Below are 21,093 nucleotides of genomic sequence, written 5' to 3' on the forward strand. Positions count from 1 at the left end.
TCCCCCAGCCTAATAACTCTAAAACTTTTCCACCTTTTATCATTGCCTTAAAGCAGAGCTGCAAGGGTCAAGCTGGTTGCGCCTGGGTACCTTCTCTTTTTCTCTCTCCAATCTGGGCATCTCTTTTAAAATATCATGCTAGGTCCCAAAGGATGGACCATACTTTCTTCGCAAAAGAATGCCAAAGGTACAAGAGCAGCTCTAATCCTGTTTAGAACTTCCTTCCTTTTTCAAATGGACTTTATACTTAGGTGTTAGCTCTTGGTACTAGGTGAAAATCGAAATGAACTCAAGCGTTATCTTTCTGGAAATCTTTTATAATTATACCTAACTCCACTATTATTGATTCATCAGTTCAAAGATTTTGTAAGTTCTCAGCTTCACTTCCTTCTATTCAATGATCCTGATAAGAAATAGAACTGTCATCCTCTTTCTGTTTCTTACTAGAAATATTAATAAAAAGTTAATGGCTGAAATTCAGTCAGTATTATATTTTCTCCATATAAAAGGTATTGTGTAGACTTTAAGCCAAAGTCTCATGGTTGTATGACAATACTATTCTATTGAAATATATTAAATATTCTATTAAAATATAATATATATACCCGACACCTTTTAAATGAGAAGTCATAATTATATAGAGGAATAAGAATTCAGAAATAAATTTTACCTAGAATTACAGCAATGAGAGTGGTACAGAAGTAATATACGACAGCACGCAGACCAATTTTTCCAGATACACTGGAATCCAGTGCAGCAACACCTAAAAGGGGTGGGGGAGAAATCAAATTACATTACTTTTTAAAAAACTGATTTCCAGGACTGGTTGTGATTCAATCCTTAAATGTTTGTAAAACGAAGAGCTGAAACTCGTTTCTGGATCTGTCAGGTCTATCTCACACACTTGTTTGAATAAGATGCAAAGGGCAAAAAAAGCACTTCAAAATTCCAAATATAGAATTAAAAGATGGGAGCCTAGTGAGACGCAAGCAAGGTCCCCTTCTGGCAAACCCTCAAAGCCTCCGCCCTTACGAGTGCCCTGCGTTTGGGCTCTTCTGGGGGGTCTTCATGAGACACAGTCGGAAGCAGTCTTCCTTCTACATTTGCTCTAAGAACTTTATAAAGATTTGTGCATTATATCACTCAACAATCGTTTTGGAATTCAGTATCAAGGAAGAGCTTATCCTGAAGAACTGAGATAGTTCTTTCATCACACAGGGAAAATTGCGTAACCCATGATTGTTTCCCCTTCGGCCTTTTCTATCAGGAAGCTCAGAGTCAACTAAAAAGATAACTTTTACATGTGATTATAAAAGTAATATATGTTCATTATAATTATCTGAAAAAAGAAAAAAATATAAAGAAGAAAACAAAAATCATCTCATCATACATCATTAATATTCTGGTGAATTTTCTTCCAATATTTTTTTTCTCAATTTTTTGTTAGTGGAGCTAATTTTATAGTTTTCAATCCTCTCTTATTAATACTGTATTATAAGCATTTCCTCTTATTATTATAAATTCACCCTGAGGATATTATTAAAGGCTACATAATCTCTTGTCATGTGGCTATACCATAATGTTTTTAATCATCTACTTATAGCTGTATCTTTAGATAGTCTCAGGGCCAAATTCAATAACAAATCACAGTAATTTCATTAACCATCTGGCTAGCATATTTCCTTCTTTTCATGATTTTTCAAATTGCTTTTATGTTAACAATTTTATTGTGTATGGCTTTGACTGTGACATATCTTAAAAATTTTATTTTAAAGAGACAGAATATACATAGAAATTTCTGAGGGCAGAGGTGATTTAAGAGATTTACGGCCACACTGTTAGATCTAGTTTCAAATGGTCTTTGATTGCCAATAAAATGACTGAATGTTGCCTGGACTTGCAAGGCTTATCTAGAATAGCAAGGATGGCTGTAGAGGTGGAAGGCATATATCTATCCTTGTTAGAAACCCTTGCCCTCCATCAAACATGCTTGTGCAAATGGAGTCAGTGATGCAGCTCTCTAACTGGACTGCTTCTACTTGGGACATGGGGCAAGCTGAGAAACAACCAACCCATTTTTCAGCAAGCTGTCATTTGGAGGTTTCAGACTACCCTGACCAATTTCCAAAAAGACAATTACATTCTGAATCAAATGATCACCATAGAAAATAATTTTTTGACTCTGTAACATGCCTGAGTTGTCCCATAACTGTTTTGTAAAACTTGAAGTACAGTGTAGCAGGAAAAATGAAGAGATTGTCATGAAGCAATCCCAAGGTAAAGGTAATAAACCTGTAAGCTATCAGCATGCACAAGGAGCTTTTATGTTCACTTCTCACACTATAAAAGGCCTATCTATTTTTTTTAAGTGACTAGAGGATTATGCTCCTCACATATAAACAAACAGATCTGATGCACAGGAAAAATCTACAAGGAAGCTATCATCATTATGATGACAGAACAAGTTATCTTTCGCTCTAAATGCATCATTTCTCTGGCTGTTGATTGCTCCTCTGGAAGTTAATATTTTGAGAGAAAGGGCTCTGGCCTCTTTAGCAGCCATCCCAGGATGTTGTTAAGGGCCCATTCACCAACTTCTGGGATTGTGCCATTACCATAAATACATATGATGGGCATATTGCAACAGTCACATCCTGGAATAACCTTGATGATAAACTCTATTCTCTTTTTTTGGGAAAAATAACACTTTAGTGTGCTAAAACTTTCTTTTCCTAATCGTAAGAATCAAAAATAATAATTCTGCAATAAACAAAAATAAAAACAAAAAAAATCAAGAGACACTGAAGGCCATTATTCAAAAACAATTGGACTATCTCATATTTAGTTTTGGTCTCTTAAAAAAAAGAGCAAACAATAATGCATATTTATAAGTTTGCTAAGTATATCATATGATTATAAAATGTGTCTATTCCATTTTAGAGCTCTGTATATTATCCCAATGAACAATGATAATAATTATTTATAACAATATGCTAGGTTGAAAAAAAAAACACACACGAGAAAATCACCAAATTAACAGAACTATGAGTAACCTGTGATGTATTTCTGGCCTAATAGAGGATACATTTTGAGATATATTAGCCTTAAACTGGCAGATATCCAGTTTAAGCAGCTCCCAGCCCCTAAGGTGTGACAAGTGACAGGCTCACAGGGTGGCTGCAGAACTGTTCTTGGGTATTTTGTATCCTCTCAGGATTTTCTCCCAGCAGTGAAACAAATCTATATGGCTAATTGTTTCCAGCATATGTTAACATGTTCTTAATTTGTCTTAATGATTTGGCCATGGGCTGATGTCTCTGCTTCTATTCCAGGACCCAGCTGCCAATAAAAGGCTTCATAATAAAGAGATTCTTGATGGAAATATCTTACATAAATACATCCCCAAAGCAGTCATCCACCTCCTCCCTGCTGGAGTACAGCTACTTTCCTGTATTATTTTCAGGAAGAGCTTTGTTTCCCATTCTTCAAATCTACCTCAGTCCTACAATTCTGGACATATCAGAAATGTATTCAAATCAATAACTGTACTATTCCACCTCTCTAGAGTTGCCCTTCTCATCTCTAGTCATCATTGATCAAGGGCAGAGCCAGCCCCAAATCCAGGCTCTTGGACAATTTATAATGCAATGTTGAGGACAGGGGTGGTGACCACCATAAAGGGAGGGAGCATATGCAGGGAAACAGCCTAATCTTTGAAAACCTCCACAACAGGAATGTTAATGAACGTAACTTGAATATAAAATACCTGTCTAGATGGTCTAAACACCCCACCTGCCAGTAATAACGATGATGATGACAATTATAATAAAATGATAATAAGGATGACAACACATACTATGTTTTGAGCAATGAGTTCTTGTTGAGTGCATCGTCTCCTTTAATTCTCACTATAGCCTCACGAGGTAGGCATTATTCTTCCCATTTTACAGAGGAGACAGCTATGGCTCAGAAAGGCTAAGCAACATGCCATGGTGTTACAGCTGGTCAATGAAGAAGCCAGGATCCCAACCCAGGTTTGACTCCAAAGGCCCTATTCTTATGTTATCTTCGCTCTATCCACATGCTACGAAGTTCTAGAGTAGTGCTGCCCGATAGAATTTCCTGTGATGATAGAAACATTCTCTATTTGTGCTGTCCACTGCAGTAGCCTCAAGCTACCTGTGGCTAGTGAGTACTTGGAATGTGGCTAGTGTGACTGAGGAATTGAATTTTAATTTTAATTAACCTCAATTTAAATGGCCACATGTAGGTTATGGTTGCCATGTTGTACAGCACAACCTTTAGACCTTCCCCGAGTGTCCAGCATTTAGTGGATGCTCAACAATGTTGAATGAACAAACTTAAGCTTAACTCCATCGCAAAATCCAGTACAGCTTCTTTACCTTGCCAGCACAGGGGCAGGGGAAAGGATGAAGATAAACCATCATCTCCTGGTATGCATTTCCATCACCACACTTACCATACTGCTCTGAGGCCTAAGGCTTATTCTTCTCTAGTCCCCAGGATATTAAATAAGGTGCTCTGTGAATTTTGTACTTGATGCTTTCCATGTGACAGAAAGAGTTACACTTTTTATGGGCAGTCTTCTCCATACAAGGTGAGCCCATTTCAAAGATCCACATGCGTGTGAGAGATTAGGAACTCGGCAATTAAGTCTCCTTAGAAACCACCTGTACAGGCAATTTGGTTCAGTTCCCAGGATGGCCACCCATGACAGACCTCTATGTAAGAATATATTTAGTATCATAGTATATCTTTACCCTTTTTTTCATTATCATCTATTCTATACCGTGCCCCCATCCCCAGCCCTTCAGACATTTTTTTCCTAACACCACCCTCATGAAATTTTAATACCATAGACAAACTTTGTATCTGTTCATGTACTGAATGTATATATGTGTTTTCTATGTAAAAAGAATAAGTTTCTCTCCCTTACTCACTCCAAACCAGCTTTTGCTGCCTTGGGGGCGATATTGCTCTTGCTGAGAACATGTGGTCTAGCTCCATGTATATGTCATGTGAATGAATCTAGATGTTGGACACTGAAGATGGCGCCTCTCCATCAGTTCCTTAGTCACGCTAGCCAGTGTTCCAAGTGCTCACCAGCTACATGTTACTTGTGGCTACTGCAATGGACAGCACAAATACAGAATATTTCTATCATCACAGTAAGTTCTCTTAGGCAGTGCTGGTCTACAATTTACAGCATATGGATAGAGCCAGTATGACACAGTGGTTAAGACTATGGCCCCCATCACTTACTGGGGGAGGTCAGATGACACAGACACCTTAGTCCCAAAGAGGTGAAACATCACTGTGCTTTATCCTGGGGCTTTACTCTCAATAGTCACCTGGCTTCCTTGCTTTCGGGCCATGCTTTGTACCCTACGGAGTCTAGAGGACCACCTCTCTTTACAAGCCATTCTCAGAATTCATTTATTCTAGAACTGGATACCTGCCTTCTGGGAGTTGAAGGAGAGGGACTATGCACTAATATATTACAAAGCAGGTACGACAGGATCTGCATAGAAATCAAAGATGTTTAAAAATGTTTAAAGCAATTGGACAGTAGTTTTATGTCTTTTGAATGTAATAAAAAATAAGGCTAGCATTTTGTATGTCTTTGTTTTTTATATTTTTTAGTAATTCAGTTGTTTTATAGTTTACAAAGATTACTGATCTGTGACAGACTGGAAATTTTAAAAACTGCATCTTTTCCAACCAGTCTAAAAACCAGATGCTTTGCAAAGCACTGGTACAGAGGACAGGTACCATGAACTTTCAGAGGAGCCAGAGGTGTCACCTGGCTGAAATGACTAGAAGCAATGTGCAGCAGGTAGCACTTGAAATGGGTAGAAAACAATGAGCAGGATTCTCAAAAAGATTCTTGGCAAAATCTAGTTTTTAGTAAGTACCCTGCTAAATTGATTTAACCAGAATCCCCTACACCCTGATATCTGATGACCTTCGATATCTGATCGGGTTATCAGATACTGTCCTCTATTACCCCTAGGTGATGTCTGATCACCTGGGCCTATATTCGACAAGATTCTGGTTAGGTCAGTTTAGCCAGATCCCCTTTACCCCTGATGTTTCCTCTTGGTAATTTTCCATCCACTGACCCCCGCCCTGCTCTTCAGCTATCAATTCCCACTTGCTCACGCTGTATTCATTTAGAGTTGAGCTCAACTTCTGTCCCCCACTGAAAAATCCCATTACCGTGGTTCCTACACCTATCTTGATGGTCCTGAATGAAATCTGCTTTACCACCTTTAACAAGTATCATTTAATTTGTTTTTTCTTCATTAAGTCCAGTTACCAGTGAGCCCAGGGTTGTTCTTTAAAGCCAGTTTTGAGGACAGTTTTGAGGCTGGGCTGTGGCCTAGAAAAGGGGATGCAATCCAAGGTTGTCCTTGGAAGTTAGGGGCACCTGCTACCTTCTTATGTTAAGAAATTGCACTTGCTTTTTCACCTTGGGAAGAGGTTTTGATGAGCTGGGGTGCTGGCTCTTGGCCCAAATAGTTCTAATAATCTATTAGAACTTTTTATAAAAATACTAGAGAGGAAGCAGTTGCTGTGGGCTAAACAATAGCATATTTAAAAATAAACACTCAAGGGCAAAAGACTCCTCTGAGAGCTCTCTGATTAAGCTACCACCCACTAGAGAACAAAGTTTTTGTGACAATATCTCTACCTTGTGATTAAGGTGTCAGAATAACTCCATTATTGGAAGATTTCTGGTCTGGCATTTGATGGTGCTTCACAACTGTGAATGGACACAACATCCAAGAAACTCATTGTTGCGTCCTCATATACAGATGACTCCTGTCTCTCTGTCACCAGCAGAGGAGTAATCAGTGTGGAGAGAAACAAGCACGGGCTCTGGTGGGACAGACTAGGCTCAAAATGCCAGCCTTCTCCTCCTAGACTAGGTTTCCCTATCTATCAAATGGAGATTTTAAATGCCTCTACCTCCTAAAGGGTAATTGTGAGGAGCAAAATGAACCATCTCATCTTGCACAGCTGTTGTGAGGATTAGGAATAGCATATTATACACCTAACACAGTGCCTAGAACTTAGTTTGTACTCAGTAAATAGCCTTCGTTATTACTGAATGAAATGATCAATATGAAGTGTGTCACTGAGCAAATGGAAGGCACTTAAGTGTTAACTCATTCATTCCCTCACTGTTTCTTCCATAATCCTTCTGTATTTATCACATGGTTACTAAAGAGATCTTTTAAAAACATAAATCAGGCCACCTCACGTGCAGATATAACCCTCCAATGGCACTTAAGATGAAATAGAAAGTGCTTACTCCAGCTAACGAGACCTTGTGGGAAGGGGACTTGCTTGCCTTGCAGTCCCAACTCGTGCTGCCTTCCCATGGTGTTGCCCTCCTTCAACCCTCTTCTGGAGCAGAGCAAGCTCCTTCTCACTTCAAGGCTTTTGCAAAGGCTCTTCCCTCTGCTGTACCGCTTTTCTCTACACTTCATTTGGCCATTTTCAAGTCCTTTCCTCAGAGTCCTCCCCTGAGTCTCCGGGCTGAATCAGGCTCGTTTTCCTCACCTGGCATCCTGTTCACATCATGTTTCATATTTTTTATCAATGGGTTCATTTAACATTGGTTTTTATCACTAGACTATAAGCTCCCTGATGGCAGGAGACCTAGGTATCTGCCTGTTCACCAATGTGGACTCAGTGCCCAGCACATAAGAGGAGCTCTATAAACACGTGTGGGTTGAAAGAATAACCGAGTTATTTATGTATGGCGGCCTGCTCCCCTGCCCCCGCTTCCCCAAGGCCTTTCTTCCCAGGCCCTGGTCCCTGGGCAAGAGAATGTTCGAGAATGAAACTTGAGGATCTGTGTCAGCCCCAGGTGCTGCTCTTGGGATCTGTGTGATCTTGGAAAAGTGACTTAATCTCTCTTCATTCTCCTGTTTCCTCATCTCTAAAGATGGAGGTAAGATCCTACCTACTATACTACTTTACTGGGTTGCTATAAGGATTAAATAAACAAGTTCATTCTCCAGGGACAAGGCTGAATATGATCTCATTTTGTTAATTCAGGGCACAGGGAAATCTCTGCAGCCTGGAACAATGCCCTTGGGATGTTAAAAAGAAAAAGAAAAGGCAGAGGGGAATATGCAAAATATATTTCTGTGCGCACTTCACCTAGGACATCTATTTTTCTTAGAGGCTGTAACATAAAGAACTCCCTTAAAATAGGTTCTATCACCACCGTAGACTACTCTGTGAAGTTAATGAAACAGCCTGGTCCTCAGGCAGCACCAACTAAAGGTCACTCTGCAGCCTCTGTCAGCAGGTCCACATCTGATGTTCAAAATGTGTCAAGAAGCAGTGGGCTGCTCTTCCGTTTCCTCAGCAGTTCCAAGAGCTGTTTTAATACTTTTTTTTTTTTTTAAATACCATGAAGCATGATGATATTTGTATTGGGACCAATTTCTCAGAAGACCCCACGAGCTTTTCTAGGAGGCTTATCATCTAATAAAAGCATTAAACATACCTCAGAGGATCTGAGGATCTCAGCCATTCCTTTCAAAGTCCTTATGTGTACTTTGACAACAGGATAGCTTAAAAGCTCAGTGAAACTTTTTGAGTTTTCTACCACAGCCTGTTATTGAGCTCTTTTTGTTTTTCCTTATGCTATAAAATTGGTAGCTCAGGCTTCTGGGTATAAGCTACTTGTATGCTGGTGAACTTTACAAACCAGGAGCAGAGCAGGTCTTTTTATATTGTTTTTATTTCTAGAATAAATGCATTGTGTACACTCCCACATGTATGGCTCAATTCTAACACTGGCCCTGTAGCTTGATGCCAAATGCAGGAACTTTCCAGAAACTTCTATAGACAAAAAAGGGGTTGTACAGAAAGTATCCTTACAGGGTGATCTAATTGTAAATTCCTAACTGGGCTGGTCAAGGTGGGTAGTCACACCCTAGTCACATAACGAACTTTGCCTTAAGCAAGCCCTGTCCATTGTTTTTGTGCATCTAGGCTAACATACTTTTGAAATAAGCATAGCCATTTGGGAGAGAGAAACTGCAAAACTGTGATTCTCAGAGGCATTTGACATCTTGCTTCCCAGCATATGTTGTCAGTTTTGGCTCATATCAACTCTTACAAAATTCTCTACAGGTTTGGACATTTCTTAACGTCGATACTTCTGACAGTATTAGACAAAAAAAGAGTAAATTAAAAAAACTATATAGCACTTTAAATGCACCATGACACAGTACTATTATTTCTCTATTTTACAGTTGAAGACAAGTTAAAACACTGGTTCAAAGTTTCACAGCTAGTAAATAGCAAAGTGAGGATTCAAGCCCAGCAGTCTAGATTCTACATCTGCGCTAGAAGCCACTAGACTCCTACCCCCTATCTATATCTATTGATACTAACAAAATTCTTTGACTAAATTTTAGTCAGGCTCCTGAACATTCTCCTAGGTCCATTTGTATTTCCTTATAAAATCCAGTTTTAGCAAGAACCCTGCTAAGTCAGTTTAACCAGAACTGCAGCCCCGACCTCTTGTATCACTATTATATCTAATCAGGTTCTTTATCTTGTACCACTCCCCAGGTGATGTCTGATGACCCTGGCCTGCTTTCAGCAAGAATTAGGTCAGTTTAGTCAGAATCCCCCTTACACCTGATGTTCCCTCTTAGTAATTTTCCATCCACCGATCCCCCTACCCTGCTCCTTGGCCATCAATTTCTACTGCTAATGCTATATTCATTTGGAGTTGAGCCCAATCTCTTTCTCTGCAAAATCCCATTGCAGTGGTCCCTATAGCTGTCACAATGGGCCTGAATGAAGTTTGCTTTACCATCTTTAACAAGCGTCATTGAATTTTTTTTTCTTTAATAATACTTTCCTACCTGAAGGTTGTTCAGGGTGTCTCTCTGGAGAGAATGGCACAGGGAGGAATTGCTGCTATAACTTGCTTCCCCATGCCTGCAGGCTCAAGTCCAGACCCCTCGGGAAGGCACATAACCCCAATGAAGCTACCTGCTCACCTTTCCATTCCCATTCCTTCTTCCCAGGTCTCCAGCATTCCAGTTAAGTCTCACTGTCCTCCCAAGATGCCATGCCTTGTGCTAATATCCTCTGCCTAGAATGCCCACCCCACTTCATTTGATTACTACCTTTTCTTAAAAACTCAACCCCAGTGTCCCCTCCACTGTCCTCATTCCCACAGAGCACTTATCACACGGCATTGCAATGTTCTCTCCTGCAGGATAGGACTCCTTTTTGCATCTGTGTACCTAGCACAGAGCCTGGGACGTTGAAGATGAAATGAATAAATGGTCCCCAGATCTGTGCATTCAACACATAGGAGGTTCCTTAGAATCTCTGCGTGGTTTCTCACTCTCTCTTTTTTTTAAAGAAACAAAACCAAGTTAACTCATAGTCAAACAGAGCTGTGAACCAGTCTGTGAACCAGTTCAGGCAGAAGTAAAGCTCATTCATGGTGAATTCTCCAGGCTTCACTATCTCAGAGAAAGACTGAAGCAGGGCATATTCATCTCTTGCCACTTTTCATTTTATTCCTGTGCCAAGTGGCATGTTCATTATGGAATCTCTGTTCTTTATGCATTATGTGTCCCTTCCTTCCCTGGAGAAAAGGCATTGTAGAAATCCAATTAATATAATAAGTCTTCTGGCTTCAATAGCTGTGTTCTAACGCAACACAAATTTCTTGATGGTTAAGGAAATGTTTACTTATTGTGTGCAAAACTGCTTCGGCCATCTTATTTTCCTGGCCTCTGCCCAAGACAGGGAAAGGAGAAAGGAGGTACTCCTTGAAATGTAGTCAGAGTCCAGTAGTTCTAGATGTTGTGAACCAGGCAAGACATTAACTCTCAGCTTGTATAATCTTAGGCTCCAGCATGGAGTTTTAAGTTTATATGCTACTTCGAAATGGCAATTTTCATAGATACTGTATAAAAAACCACCAATGTTTCAAGAAAAGCATGCACCTCCCCCTTCCTGGTAGCTTAAATTGACATTAAGTGCTCTTAGCTACCTAACAGTTGTACAATAAATGATATGTGCATCTTTGACTCTTACACCTAAGGGAAGTCACGGACCTGGCTAGCAGAAGACCTGGGCTCCATGACCAGGTAGGTGGTAGGAACCTCACCCTCTCAGAGGTTCTTTTCTATTCTGTTTTCACACAGGTGGGGTTATAGAATGTTTGCTGAATTAAACTGAACCCCATTTCAGGAAGGCACATGGCACAGTTCTATCCACTGGAGGATGGGATAGTCCAGGCACACAGCTACTTATGAATAAAAGAATACATATCCTTGGAAGAAAAAAAAAGTCTTCCCAAGCCCAAATGATCCAAGTGTATCATCTCCTGCAAAGCTTGCATTTAAACACGGGGTCTCCAAAACGTTGACTGACTTGACTTCATCCTGCTCCATCCTCCATTCTTCAGTGTCTCTTCAATGTCTTTAGCCTCATTGCTTGGTCTAGGTATATTCGCTTGGTGTGTTGGTTTATTTTGTCACCTGGATTCCATCTCAACTAGACTGTATCTTGAGAATCAGAATCTAATCTTATCATTCATCTCATCAGGGGTCAGCTGTCAGCTGGCCTCAGGTTTTTTGTAAATAAATGTTATATTAGCACAAAGCCACACCCAATCATTTACGTATTGTCTGTAGCTGCGACAAGGGCTGTGACAACCAGTTGGGTAGTTGGATAGAAACTCTATGGCTTGAAAGGCCTTAATTATTCACTATCTGGCCCTTCAGGAAGAAAAACTTGTAGACTCCCTACTTGAAAAGAAACCGACTCACATATATATTCTACATCTTGCTGTTCAATAAACACCTTTTATATCTAAGACTTTACAATTTTTTTTCTTTGGTAAAAAATAAAACTTCTGCCCTGAGAGGTGAGATCAAGCCCTAAAAATAGTTGTTACTCCAACTTCTGTATCAAGCCCTTCTTGATACAGAAGTTGGAGTAACAACTATTTAAAATTTGGGAGCAATGTTTTTTTAAACTTCCAAGGGTGGAATCTTAAATTTTCCTTGGGAGAAGCTCCCCATAAATGTAAATCCATTACCCAATCAGTGCTTGTGGAAACTGGAAAGTCATCGACAAACAGATCACAAATGATTTCTACCGAAGTCTTCAGTACTAGGACCCAGGGACTCAGTGGCTTGGGGTGAAGGGTAAGAAGTTTTCTTGGCTTGGTATAAACTCAGAATGCATGGAGCTGCAAACTGGTGTTGCTTCTTGAGTAGACAGCGTCTGTAGGAAATCCAGAGTAAGATGCGACAGGATGGTGAACTGCCACAGGACCAGCATTGCCTGGGCATAGCTCAACCTGGACAGACTCTTGAGTCTTGCAAGTTGGGTGGGTATGCCACAACCCAGCAGGTACTAATGGCATCCATTCTAGTGTGAGTCTCCTGATAAGATCCCTAGGACAAAACCATCCCCTTGTGGCTGTGAAGAGGGTGTTCTCTGAAGTGGATATTCTACAATGACAGTCATCTCAGGAAGAGGTTGCTCCCGGGCCAGGACAGGAGCAACCTGTGTAATAGGAAACTTTTTTTACTTAGAATTTAGTGTCAGGTGGTGAGGTGTGGGGTACAGCAATGCCTGGAACATCTTCATGTGGAGGGATAAGCTGGCCCCAGCCTCCCGGACATAGGCTGGTAGCTTAGCAGTGGGGCAGCTCTCTTAAGGGTCCCTGGGGCTCTTGAAAAAGCCCCTTCATTGGTATTTCACTTCCTTTCATTCTCCAGCCTTTCGTAAAACTTTGTCCCAAGCGTGGGTCCCAGGCCTGGAGGGTCCCAGGTCTGGTTGTGATCCAGGCTTGCGGTTAGGAATAGGACCCTGGATTTAGAATGTTATATTAGTAGGGCACCTGCACCTAAACTATGTAAACATAATTCAGCTTATTGATGATGCATGTGTGGCTGAATGCCACGGTTGTACTCTGATATATGTGGAGCCATGTGGTCCCCTGGGAAGCAGAAGGGGAGCAGAAGAAGAGCAGGAGCAGAAGCGTGCTCCCCGCAATAAAGTTGGTGCGTGTTGTTTCATTCTCTCGCCAGCCCCTCGTGCATTCTTTCAACTGGCGTCTCACTATCAAAATCTTCCCTTCTCGATCAGCTTGGCACTGACACCAAGTAGCAGTCTGGTCTCCGCTGCACTATGAAGAATGAAGTTCTCAGTCTCATCTTAGGATGGAAGAGCAAAGGAGGGGAGCTCTGCAGGATCAGAGGAGTGACAGTAGCCACAGGAGACAGCAGGGAGGCAGCTGTGCCCAGTGGAGCACTTCTGGCCCAGAAGGTTGTGGCAAAGTGGCCGGAGTGGAAGAGATGGGGACTGCCTCCTGAACACAACGGGGATCGCACCTCTGGGAATGGGCGCTGAGGGGCTTTCCATTCCTGTGCTGGTAGGAGGTTCGAGTCATCATAATTTGGATATGAAAGAAAATGTGACCTGAATTTAAACTCACTGGCTGGTGAGACCTGGACCAGGATTTTCCACAGCCACAGTTCTCAGGCATGTTCATAAGCCATTTCCCAGGCTATTTCCCTTGTGGTTGCTATAAATACAGCTTTTGTACCTAAGTGTTAACAGGGCCCAAGCATAGATATTCTGAGAGTGGCCCTCAGGATGTAAATTACACGCAGAGTTCTGTTAGTGCCTACACTGTCTCTGAAAATGTCTTGAGATTATGTCTACTGTGCCTTCTCTCTTTTTTTATTTTAAAGTGAATTCCAGACATTGTCATTTCATTCCTACATAATCCCATAAGCATTAAAAGGTAAGGATACTTTCTTACATAACTAAATGCCATTCTCAACACTAACAAAATTATCGACAATTTCTTGATACCATCTAATAGCCAGTCTATATTCCAATTTCAATGATTAACATAACATTTTATCATCACCATCACACAAAGAGGGATTGTTCCTGTTTTGTTTTGTTTTTTTAAATGGCTATAAAGTAAGTATTTTTATATCGGCAGAGACTTTGATGGCAGAGGGTTTTTCCTATTTGTTAGTTTGACAAGAGTTTCCTTGATGCAAAAGCACAGGTTAGTACTGGGTCGCAATTTTTTTCTGTGTCTCTATCTCTAATTTATGTTCTTAGGGCTCATTCAACTCTCCCCGGCTTCAAACATTCAACCTCCATTGGACTCATTAATATATAAAATAAGCTTTTGATCTGCTGGATTTATAAAGCCTTTTGAAATGTGAAAACTGTTTGTCCTGTGTATTTTCTAGCTTCTGCTTTACCCTCCTGCTTGTGCTCAGTGTGGAGGCCAAGCACCACTGCAGGGTTTGGGGGATGGACCTCACACCAGGGTAAAGGTGGTACTGAGCTACAGGGACATGGAGCAGAGCTGGGGAGGAGAGGAACAGGCAACGCTGGAAGGACACAAAGCAGAATCCATCTCACTTTCTTCTTTCTTTCTTTAAAAAACAAAACAAAACAAGAGAACAAAAACAAACAAAAGTAATATGTGTTTGCCTTAAAAATGTAAAGAAAACCCAATGGATCGAATTTTCTTACTATCCAGATCTAACCATTGTTAACCATTTGGTTGTGATCCCAACTTTTTAAAATGTATATAAATTTTAATAAAATTTGGATTGTAAACATCTCGTTGTGTAATTTGTTTAATGCTCCTACTTTATACCATAATAGGAACATTTCTACATGTCATTAAAAATGTTTCCAAAATAAGGTTCTTAATAGTTGCATGGAATCCTAATTTACAAGTATAACATACATTTGGATTGCTTATAATTTATCACCATTACAAAAAACAATCCTATCATGAACATCCTTGTACCTACATCTCTGAACATATTTCTGATTATTTCTTTATGATAAATTCCAAGAAGCAGAATTACCAAGTGGAAAAGTCAGAACATTTTCCAAACCGCCCTCCCAGTAAGTTTGTTCCAATTTATATGATAACCAAACATATGTGATTGAGCCCATATTCCCACAACCTTGCCAACACTAGCAGTATTACCTTTTGTTTTTAATCTGATAACTTAAAACATGAATACAGAATCGTGTCCCCATCTTGCTTTGTTCACGTCCCTTGAATCGTGGACCATTTTATCACTCCATGTCAAAAGCATGGGTAGTGGTTCTGTTCTCTAACTCCTATTTAACTTCTGGGGATTTGGTGAATGAAAAATGTAGAAATTACTGGACTTGTGCTACAGCTTCAAAAACAGCTGAGTTATGTGAGTGGAATGCTCAGGCTTGCAAATCATTTTTCTAGACTATGTGCAAAGCCGAAGTAGCACCCAAAACAGAGAGACTGAAAAAAATCTCACTAGTTATTGACTGCCAAGAGGAGTACATATTTTCAAACATCCAATATTATACATCTGGTATATTCATGCATTTATTACCTTTTCTTCTATTTTTTTTTTAATTTTTCACCTTTTCTTCTAAAACCTGGTTTACTGTACAAGTTTTGGATCTGCTATCTAATTTGGATCAACTTTCCATACCTTCTTCCATATACATAAGTTTTAAATAGTATCGATCATCAAGTGGTTTATGAAGCTTGGGCAACTGCATGCAAAATATAGTATATATGTACATCTGTGAAAATTTTTCTTGGGAGAGAGTTATGTTCTCAAAGGAGCCTAAGATTAAGAATCTTTGATATAGAGAAATTTCTAAGGGGTTGTAATGGTAATGTGTATAGGGGCCAGTAGGTAAGGTAAATAAGTGAAGTAAATGAGGTATTAGGCAATAGGGAGCAGGGGAGACTGTGGTATCCTTAAATACATCTGCTGCAACTAAACAGAGTAGCTGTCTTTCAGCTCCAGACCACTGTTGGTATGTGAGGAAATGGGTCCAGTGTTTCATGTTAATTTTTTTTTCAGTGGAAGCTAGAAATCTGGTTGATTACATGAAATCTTCCGAATTTTAAATGCTTACAATAATTGCAAGTTAAATAAATAAACATTATATAGTACAAACAACTGGTTTGCTGATTTGGCCTTCAGGCTGCAGGGCATAAAAGAAGGCAAGCATTTCAAAACATAATTAAATTCATAAATAAAAATGCTCTCTTTAGGTTTGTAATAAGCCAGGAACACTAGGACCATTTAAAAACAAGGCTCCCAAAAGATTCTAGTTAGATTGGTTTGGCATTTGAAAAGTTCAATGGCCAAATCTACAGCTCTTCTGGCAATGCAACTGCTGAATGCAGCAGACCCTGACACCCACCCTTTCTTCCCCAGCCAATGTCTAGTACTCTATATAGATTAGTCCCAGATCTCTTCAGTGGCAGGAGAAAAATGTTCTGCAAGAATCCTATGTGCATGGTTATATAAAACCTTGATTTTCAAGTTGACACTAGTGATTGTGCCATATTTTGCCTGTTACCAGAATTAAGGCAAGTATAAGAAACTATGAAATGCACAGGGAAGCTTACCATACCCAGGAAAGTGATATTTTTGTAAACCAAATTAACCTCCATCTACATAAGGGAGCTTGTGCTTTAAAGGAATCTGCAATATAATGATCAATAACGGAAAAATCATTTCCAAATTCAACTGTCACAAGTTCAGATTTTAAAACCTGAGGCATTTAAAATATGGGGCAAACCTATAATTGAATCTTTCCCATGGGATGTGGCTGCTGGTCCCCTGGGCAAATTTCCAGGGCAGGTATGCAGCAAGTTCTGAGTTCTGTGGAGGAGTGGAAGTAGATAAAGAGAAGGAGGAGAGGACCCTGAAGGCAGCTGCTGAGAGGGTAGGGGGCAGGACGGTTGCAGCTGGGAAATAAATGAGTAAACTACTAAAAACATGATCAGAATGGACAATCACATTTTGCCTGAGAACACTAGCTGACATTTCTGTTTTTGTTTTTACTTCTGTGCTCTGGATAGAGTTTTATATATAGTATCTTTAAAAAATGACATCTTTCTCACAAGACATCATATGGCTGGTCAAATGAAGACTTGAGCTGTGGTGGAAAGTGCTGTACTATCGATAGAACCATGCCACAAAGCAATGCCACTTTGTAAATAATGAAATAGTTCCACTCAAGCAAATATATACTTTCCAAGTAATATTTTGATTTTTTTCCATAATTAGAAAAGAACAACTTAAGTGATGGCTCCTTAAATAATCATAGAAAACATCAGTCCTCTCAAGGTACCTGTAATCATGCTGGATACAATTAATGGCAAAATGATGAGTTTCAGCATCCTCATTAAGATTTCTCCAGGAAAAGCAAAGTAGAACTTGTCCAGGTTAGAGAGCTTGCTGTATTCTCGAACCAAGACTCCCAAGGCAATTCCTGAATAAAATGAGGATTGGAAAGAAGAAAAGAACATTGAGTTCTCCCGTATGAATTTCTTCAGAAAAATACACACATAAAGCAAATTTTAATGGCAAGAAAAACATTTTAGATATTGTAATCATCTGCCACGAGTATGTAAATTTTAGACTGAAAAAACAAATCATTTTAATGAGTAAGTAAATCGCTAAAAAATATTCTTCATGTGAAAAAATTTTCATTCCTTTTCTCCTTCTTCATATTTATGACAAAACATCATGATATATCAAGAAAGAAATTTATCATCTTAGTCAACCCAGTATAACTATTTTGTTTTTACATACCATCCTTATTCTTTGTTTAGCTTAGATATCTTATGTGTTTTATAGTTTACATATCAGTTTTCATTTTCCTCATATTTTTATCATAAATGCTCTATAATTTTTATGATAGTCTTATGTTTACACAACTTCTATAATTTTAATAGCAACATAAGATACTGTTGGTTTGATATATTTACCACATTGTTGAACAATTACGTTCTCTAATACTTTGCATTCTTTCCCATTCTTTCTAGATAAGAACCTGTCTAAGTTTGTTTGATCAACAGGCTTTTTACAAAGTTTGTGATCCTAAGTACCTTGGACCTTTACGCTTCTAATTATGTGAGTAGGGAAATGTTCAATATTAAGAAATGTTAAGCATTCTCTGAAAGCCTGCCTTATCAAGGTGTCTTTACGAAATCCTTCTGTTGTGATAACTTTGATAACTAAACATCACACATTTAAATATTTTTTAATCCTCTTCCAAATGGTTCCATTAACACCAAGCTGCCCTAGGCCATCCCACTCCCCACCTACCCACTCTTCTAACCGCCTCCCTTTTGTTAAACAAGAAATAAAATAGGCTAGGATGATCCTCACATTTTTTTTTCCTTCACCAACCTCTGAAGATGACATGCTAATTGGAGATAAAATGACTAAAAGACAGGAGGATTCAAGGAGGATATCACCACAAGGAGGATATTCACGATTATCAAATGTGAAAATTTTGAGTTGTTCAGGCACAGTTAAGAACTCTAGGGCAATGAAAAGAGATGTGAATTATAATCAATATTAGAATTTTCATTTCAATTTAGGCATACTTCCCATGCTCACTAGTAGACCAAATAAGTGAACCTCACAGGGTACATTTGTGTAGTAGTAACCTTATTCTTAGCTTAATTTTATTTTTCCTTATATATTAGTTTTGCCTTGATCTCTATTTTTTGCATACATTACTGTATTTCTGATCAGCCATTTTAAATTATTTTTGGAACAAACACTGCACATAAATGTTTCTCATATTGTACTAAAGACAAAAAACAAAACCTCTATTATCAATGCTATTTGGTTCATATTTTAAAACTTAGTGCTAAAGACTTCTGAATGGTTAAGAACACCAAGGATTCAAAATATTTTAAGTTAATTTAAAAAGCATGTTGTGCTCACTGCCTACTTATGAAATTGCCTATGTTCAGCTGTTCTATAGGGAACATACCTATATTATGCCGTAAGGATACTCTGTGATGCTCATTGTTTAAAACATACACACACCCACACACCCACCCAACCAAAGAGACATTCTTCCTCATACTATTTAGATTGCTTCAAGTAAATTTTTGGCTTGTATATCAAAGAAAGCTCTATATGTAAAAATAAAGCAGATGTGTCTGTGCTTAAAAATCAGCCACAAAAGCTCTCTGTTGAGTAGCGAAAGTACTCCAAGTGCTCCAATCTTAGGGTTTATATTACTAACAATTAACTGTGCTTCTAATCATCTCCACCCCAAATGAATGCAGGGCAGTTAGAAAGATATGAATTTTTATGGGAGGGATAAAAGAATTACCACAAGGAGTTATTTGAAAGCAATCATAGATGACAAACACCATAAATAGGTTACTGTATTTAATAATGAAAGCTTTCTCTCAAGCTTGTTCTTGGAGTATCACAAATTGTGTGTGTGCGTGTGTGTGTGTGTAATCACTGAAAAGAATATAAACACAAACCAAGGCCTAGAAAAGCAGTTGGGAGATTCAACCTGGGCCAGAGATGTCATCCTGGGACCCTCAAGCACAAGAAGTGGCTGATGAATAACCTCGACCAGGAGTTACATCTGAGAAATCAGTGCTTTACCTTGGTCTCAAACATGTTTGGAAAAATAAGATGCAGGATAAGAAAAATCACTGGAAGGTTTTCTAGGTTCCAATATAAGGTCAGGATTTCACAGGACACAATCCTTCCCTACCTTTTTCTAGAGACAAACTTGGACTGGATTAAGGAGTGTGGAGAGAGCCACAGGCTGCTGGAAATAAATCCTTACTTCAGTCTGACCCACCTGGTAGGGCCACTCCCAGAAACAGGCAAGAAGATCAAGAAACTCCCTGAATGGTATGGTTCTAAGAAGGCCTTTAGCAGGACCTACAAGGAAGTCCAAAGGTAAAATTGCTACCCAGACCTCTGTAACCCCAGAAACCACCAGGAACTCATTCTTGGGCTGCCTTCCCCCACACAGGCAAGAAGATCCCAAATAGGTACTAAGACAGTTTGGGAAGAACATGGTGTTAGAAGAGCAGGCTTGAGTTCTGGTTCCAACACTCACAAGGTATATTGTAATTGGGCTATAAACTTTAACCTCTCCCATTGTTAAATGGTGGGATTAGAGGCAGGAGAAAAAGCATTGGATTAGATACCTTCGAAGGTCCCTCCTAATGTCCAAGATGCTATGATCATCTCTGAGCCCTGATGTCCTAAACTTTAAAATGGGATATTGCCCAGCTCATTAGCTCCTAGAAAGCTGGCTGTGCTTTCTCTAGTTTTTATGCTAAATGTTAAGTATATTGGTAAAACAGGGAAAGGAGAAACTAGGGAGGAAAGCAATTGAGACCTCCGCTAGAGATTTCTTCTTCAAGTTCATGTTCAAAAATTTAAGCTTAAAAGAGGAGATGTCATTTCTTCGTGCCCATATTGTCTCAAACAACAATTGCCAGTCCAATAGCCTTATCGTGGAGGTAAGTTTATAAAAAAATTACAGTTTAAGAAATAATTCTGGAAATCAAAATAAAGAAAAAGGTCACATGTAATTAATTACATGAACCTATCCACGCCTTTATGCCCAATTTTCCAGGCCCCACACAGCCTTTGTTCTTATGTACTTTATTTTATAGTTATAAAATTTTAATCTGGGGATAGTTGTTGAATTATATTTGATTCAGATTTATGAAAGTAGTATTGTTACTGTTTTAGAATATTTGCAGAAAAGAGATTAAAATCTGTGGCTTTTAATCAAAGCCCCAGAATAGTTCTTTGATACACAGATTGATTTTGGCTTGATTAAGTAAGAATTACTGGCAAAGGAAAAATATTTTTAATTATCACTGAAATAGTCTGCTAGTCCATGCCATCATGCTAGGCGCTATATTAGGCAAATTAAAAATATGCCTTTTGCCTTCAGGAGCTAATCTAAGGTGAATGTTGATAACCAGAAAATAAAAAGCATAGAATAAATAGAGTTAATAAATGACTCCGTGCATATACTGAAGAGATGAGAAGATGGTTTCTCTATTCTGTACTTCCACTGAAATATATCTGTCCCTTTTTCTCATCTTTTTCTTTAGAGCTGAGTAGCTCCACCAATGCAAGCTCTTACATGAACTTTGGCTCAAAAACAGATGCCTCTGAGTCAGTACAGCTTTTATTTTTAAACCCTTAA

The 21,093-nt window shown here is 39.1% G+C and overlaps 1 protein-coding gene across 1 annotated transcript in view; it reads right to left on the reverse strand.

Moving 5' to 3' along the window:
• SLC1A1 (solute carrier family 1 member 1) overlaps window positions 1-21,093 on the reverse strand; it is a 69,957-nt gene that overhangs the window by 19,600 nt on the left and 29,264 nt on the right. The window contains exons 2-3 of the mRNA XM_006918387.3: window positions 17,224-17,364; window positions 671-763 (exon numbers count right to left, since the gene is read on the reverse strand). Coding sequence (XP_006918449.1) covers window positions 671-763; window positions 17,224-17,364 — 234 coding nt within the window. The remainder of the gene's footprint in view (window positions 1-670; window positions 764-17,223; window positions 17,365-21,093) is intronic.

Source organism: Pteropus alecto, unplaced genomic scaffold (assembly GCF_000325575.1).
Source record: "Pteropus alecto unplaced genomic scaffold, ASM32557v1 scaffold95, whole genome shotgun sequence".
Lineage (NCBI taxonomy): Eukaryota > Metazoa > Chordata > Mammalia > Chiroptera > Pteropodidae > Pteropus > Pteropus alecto.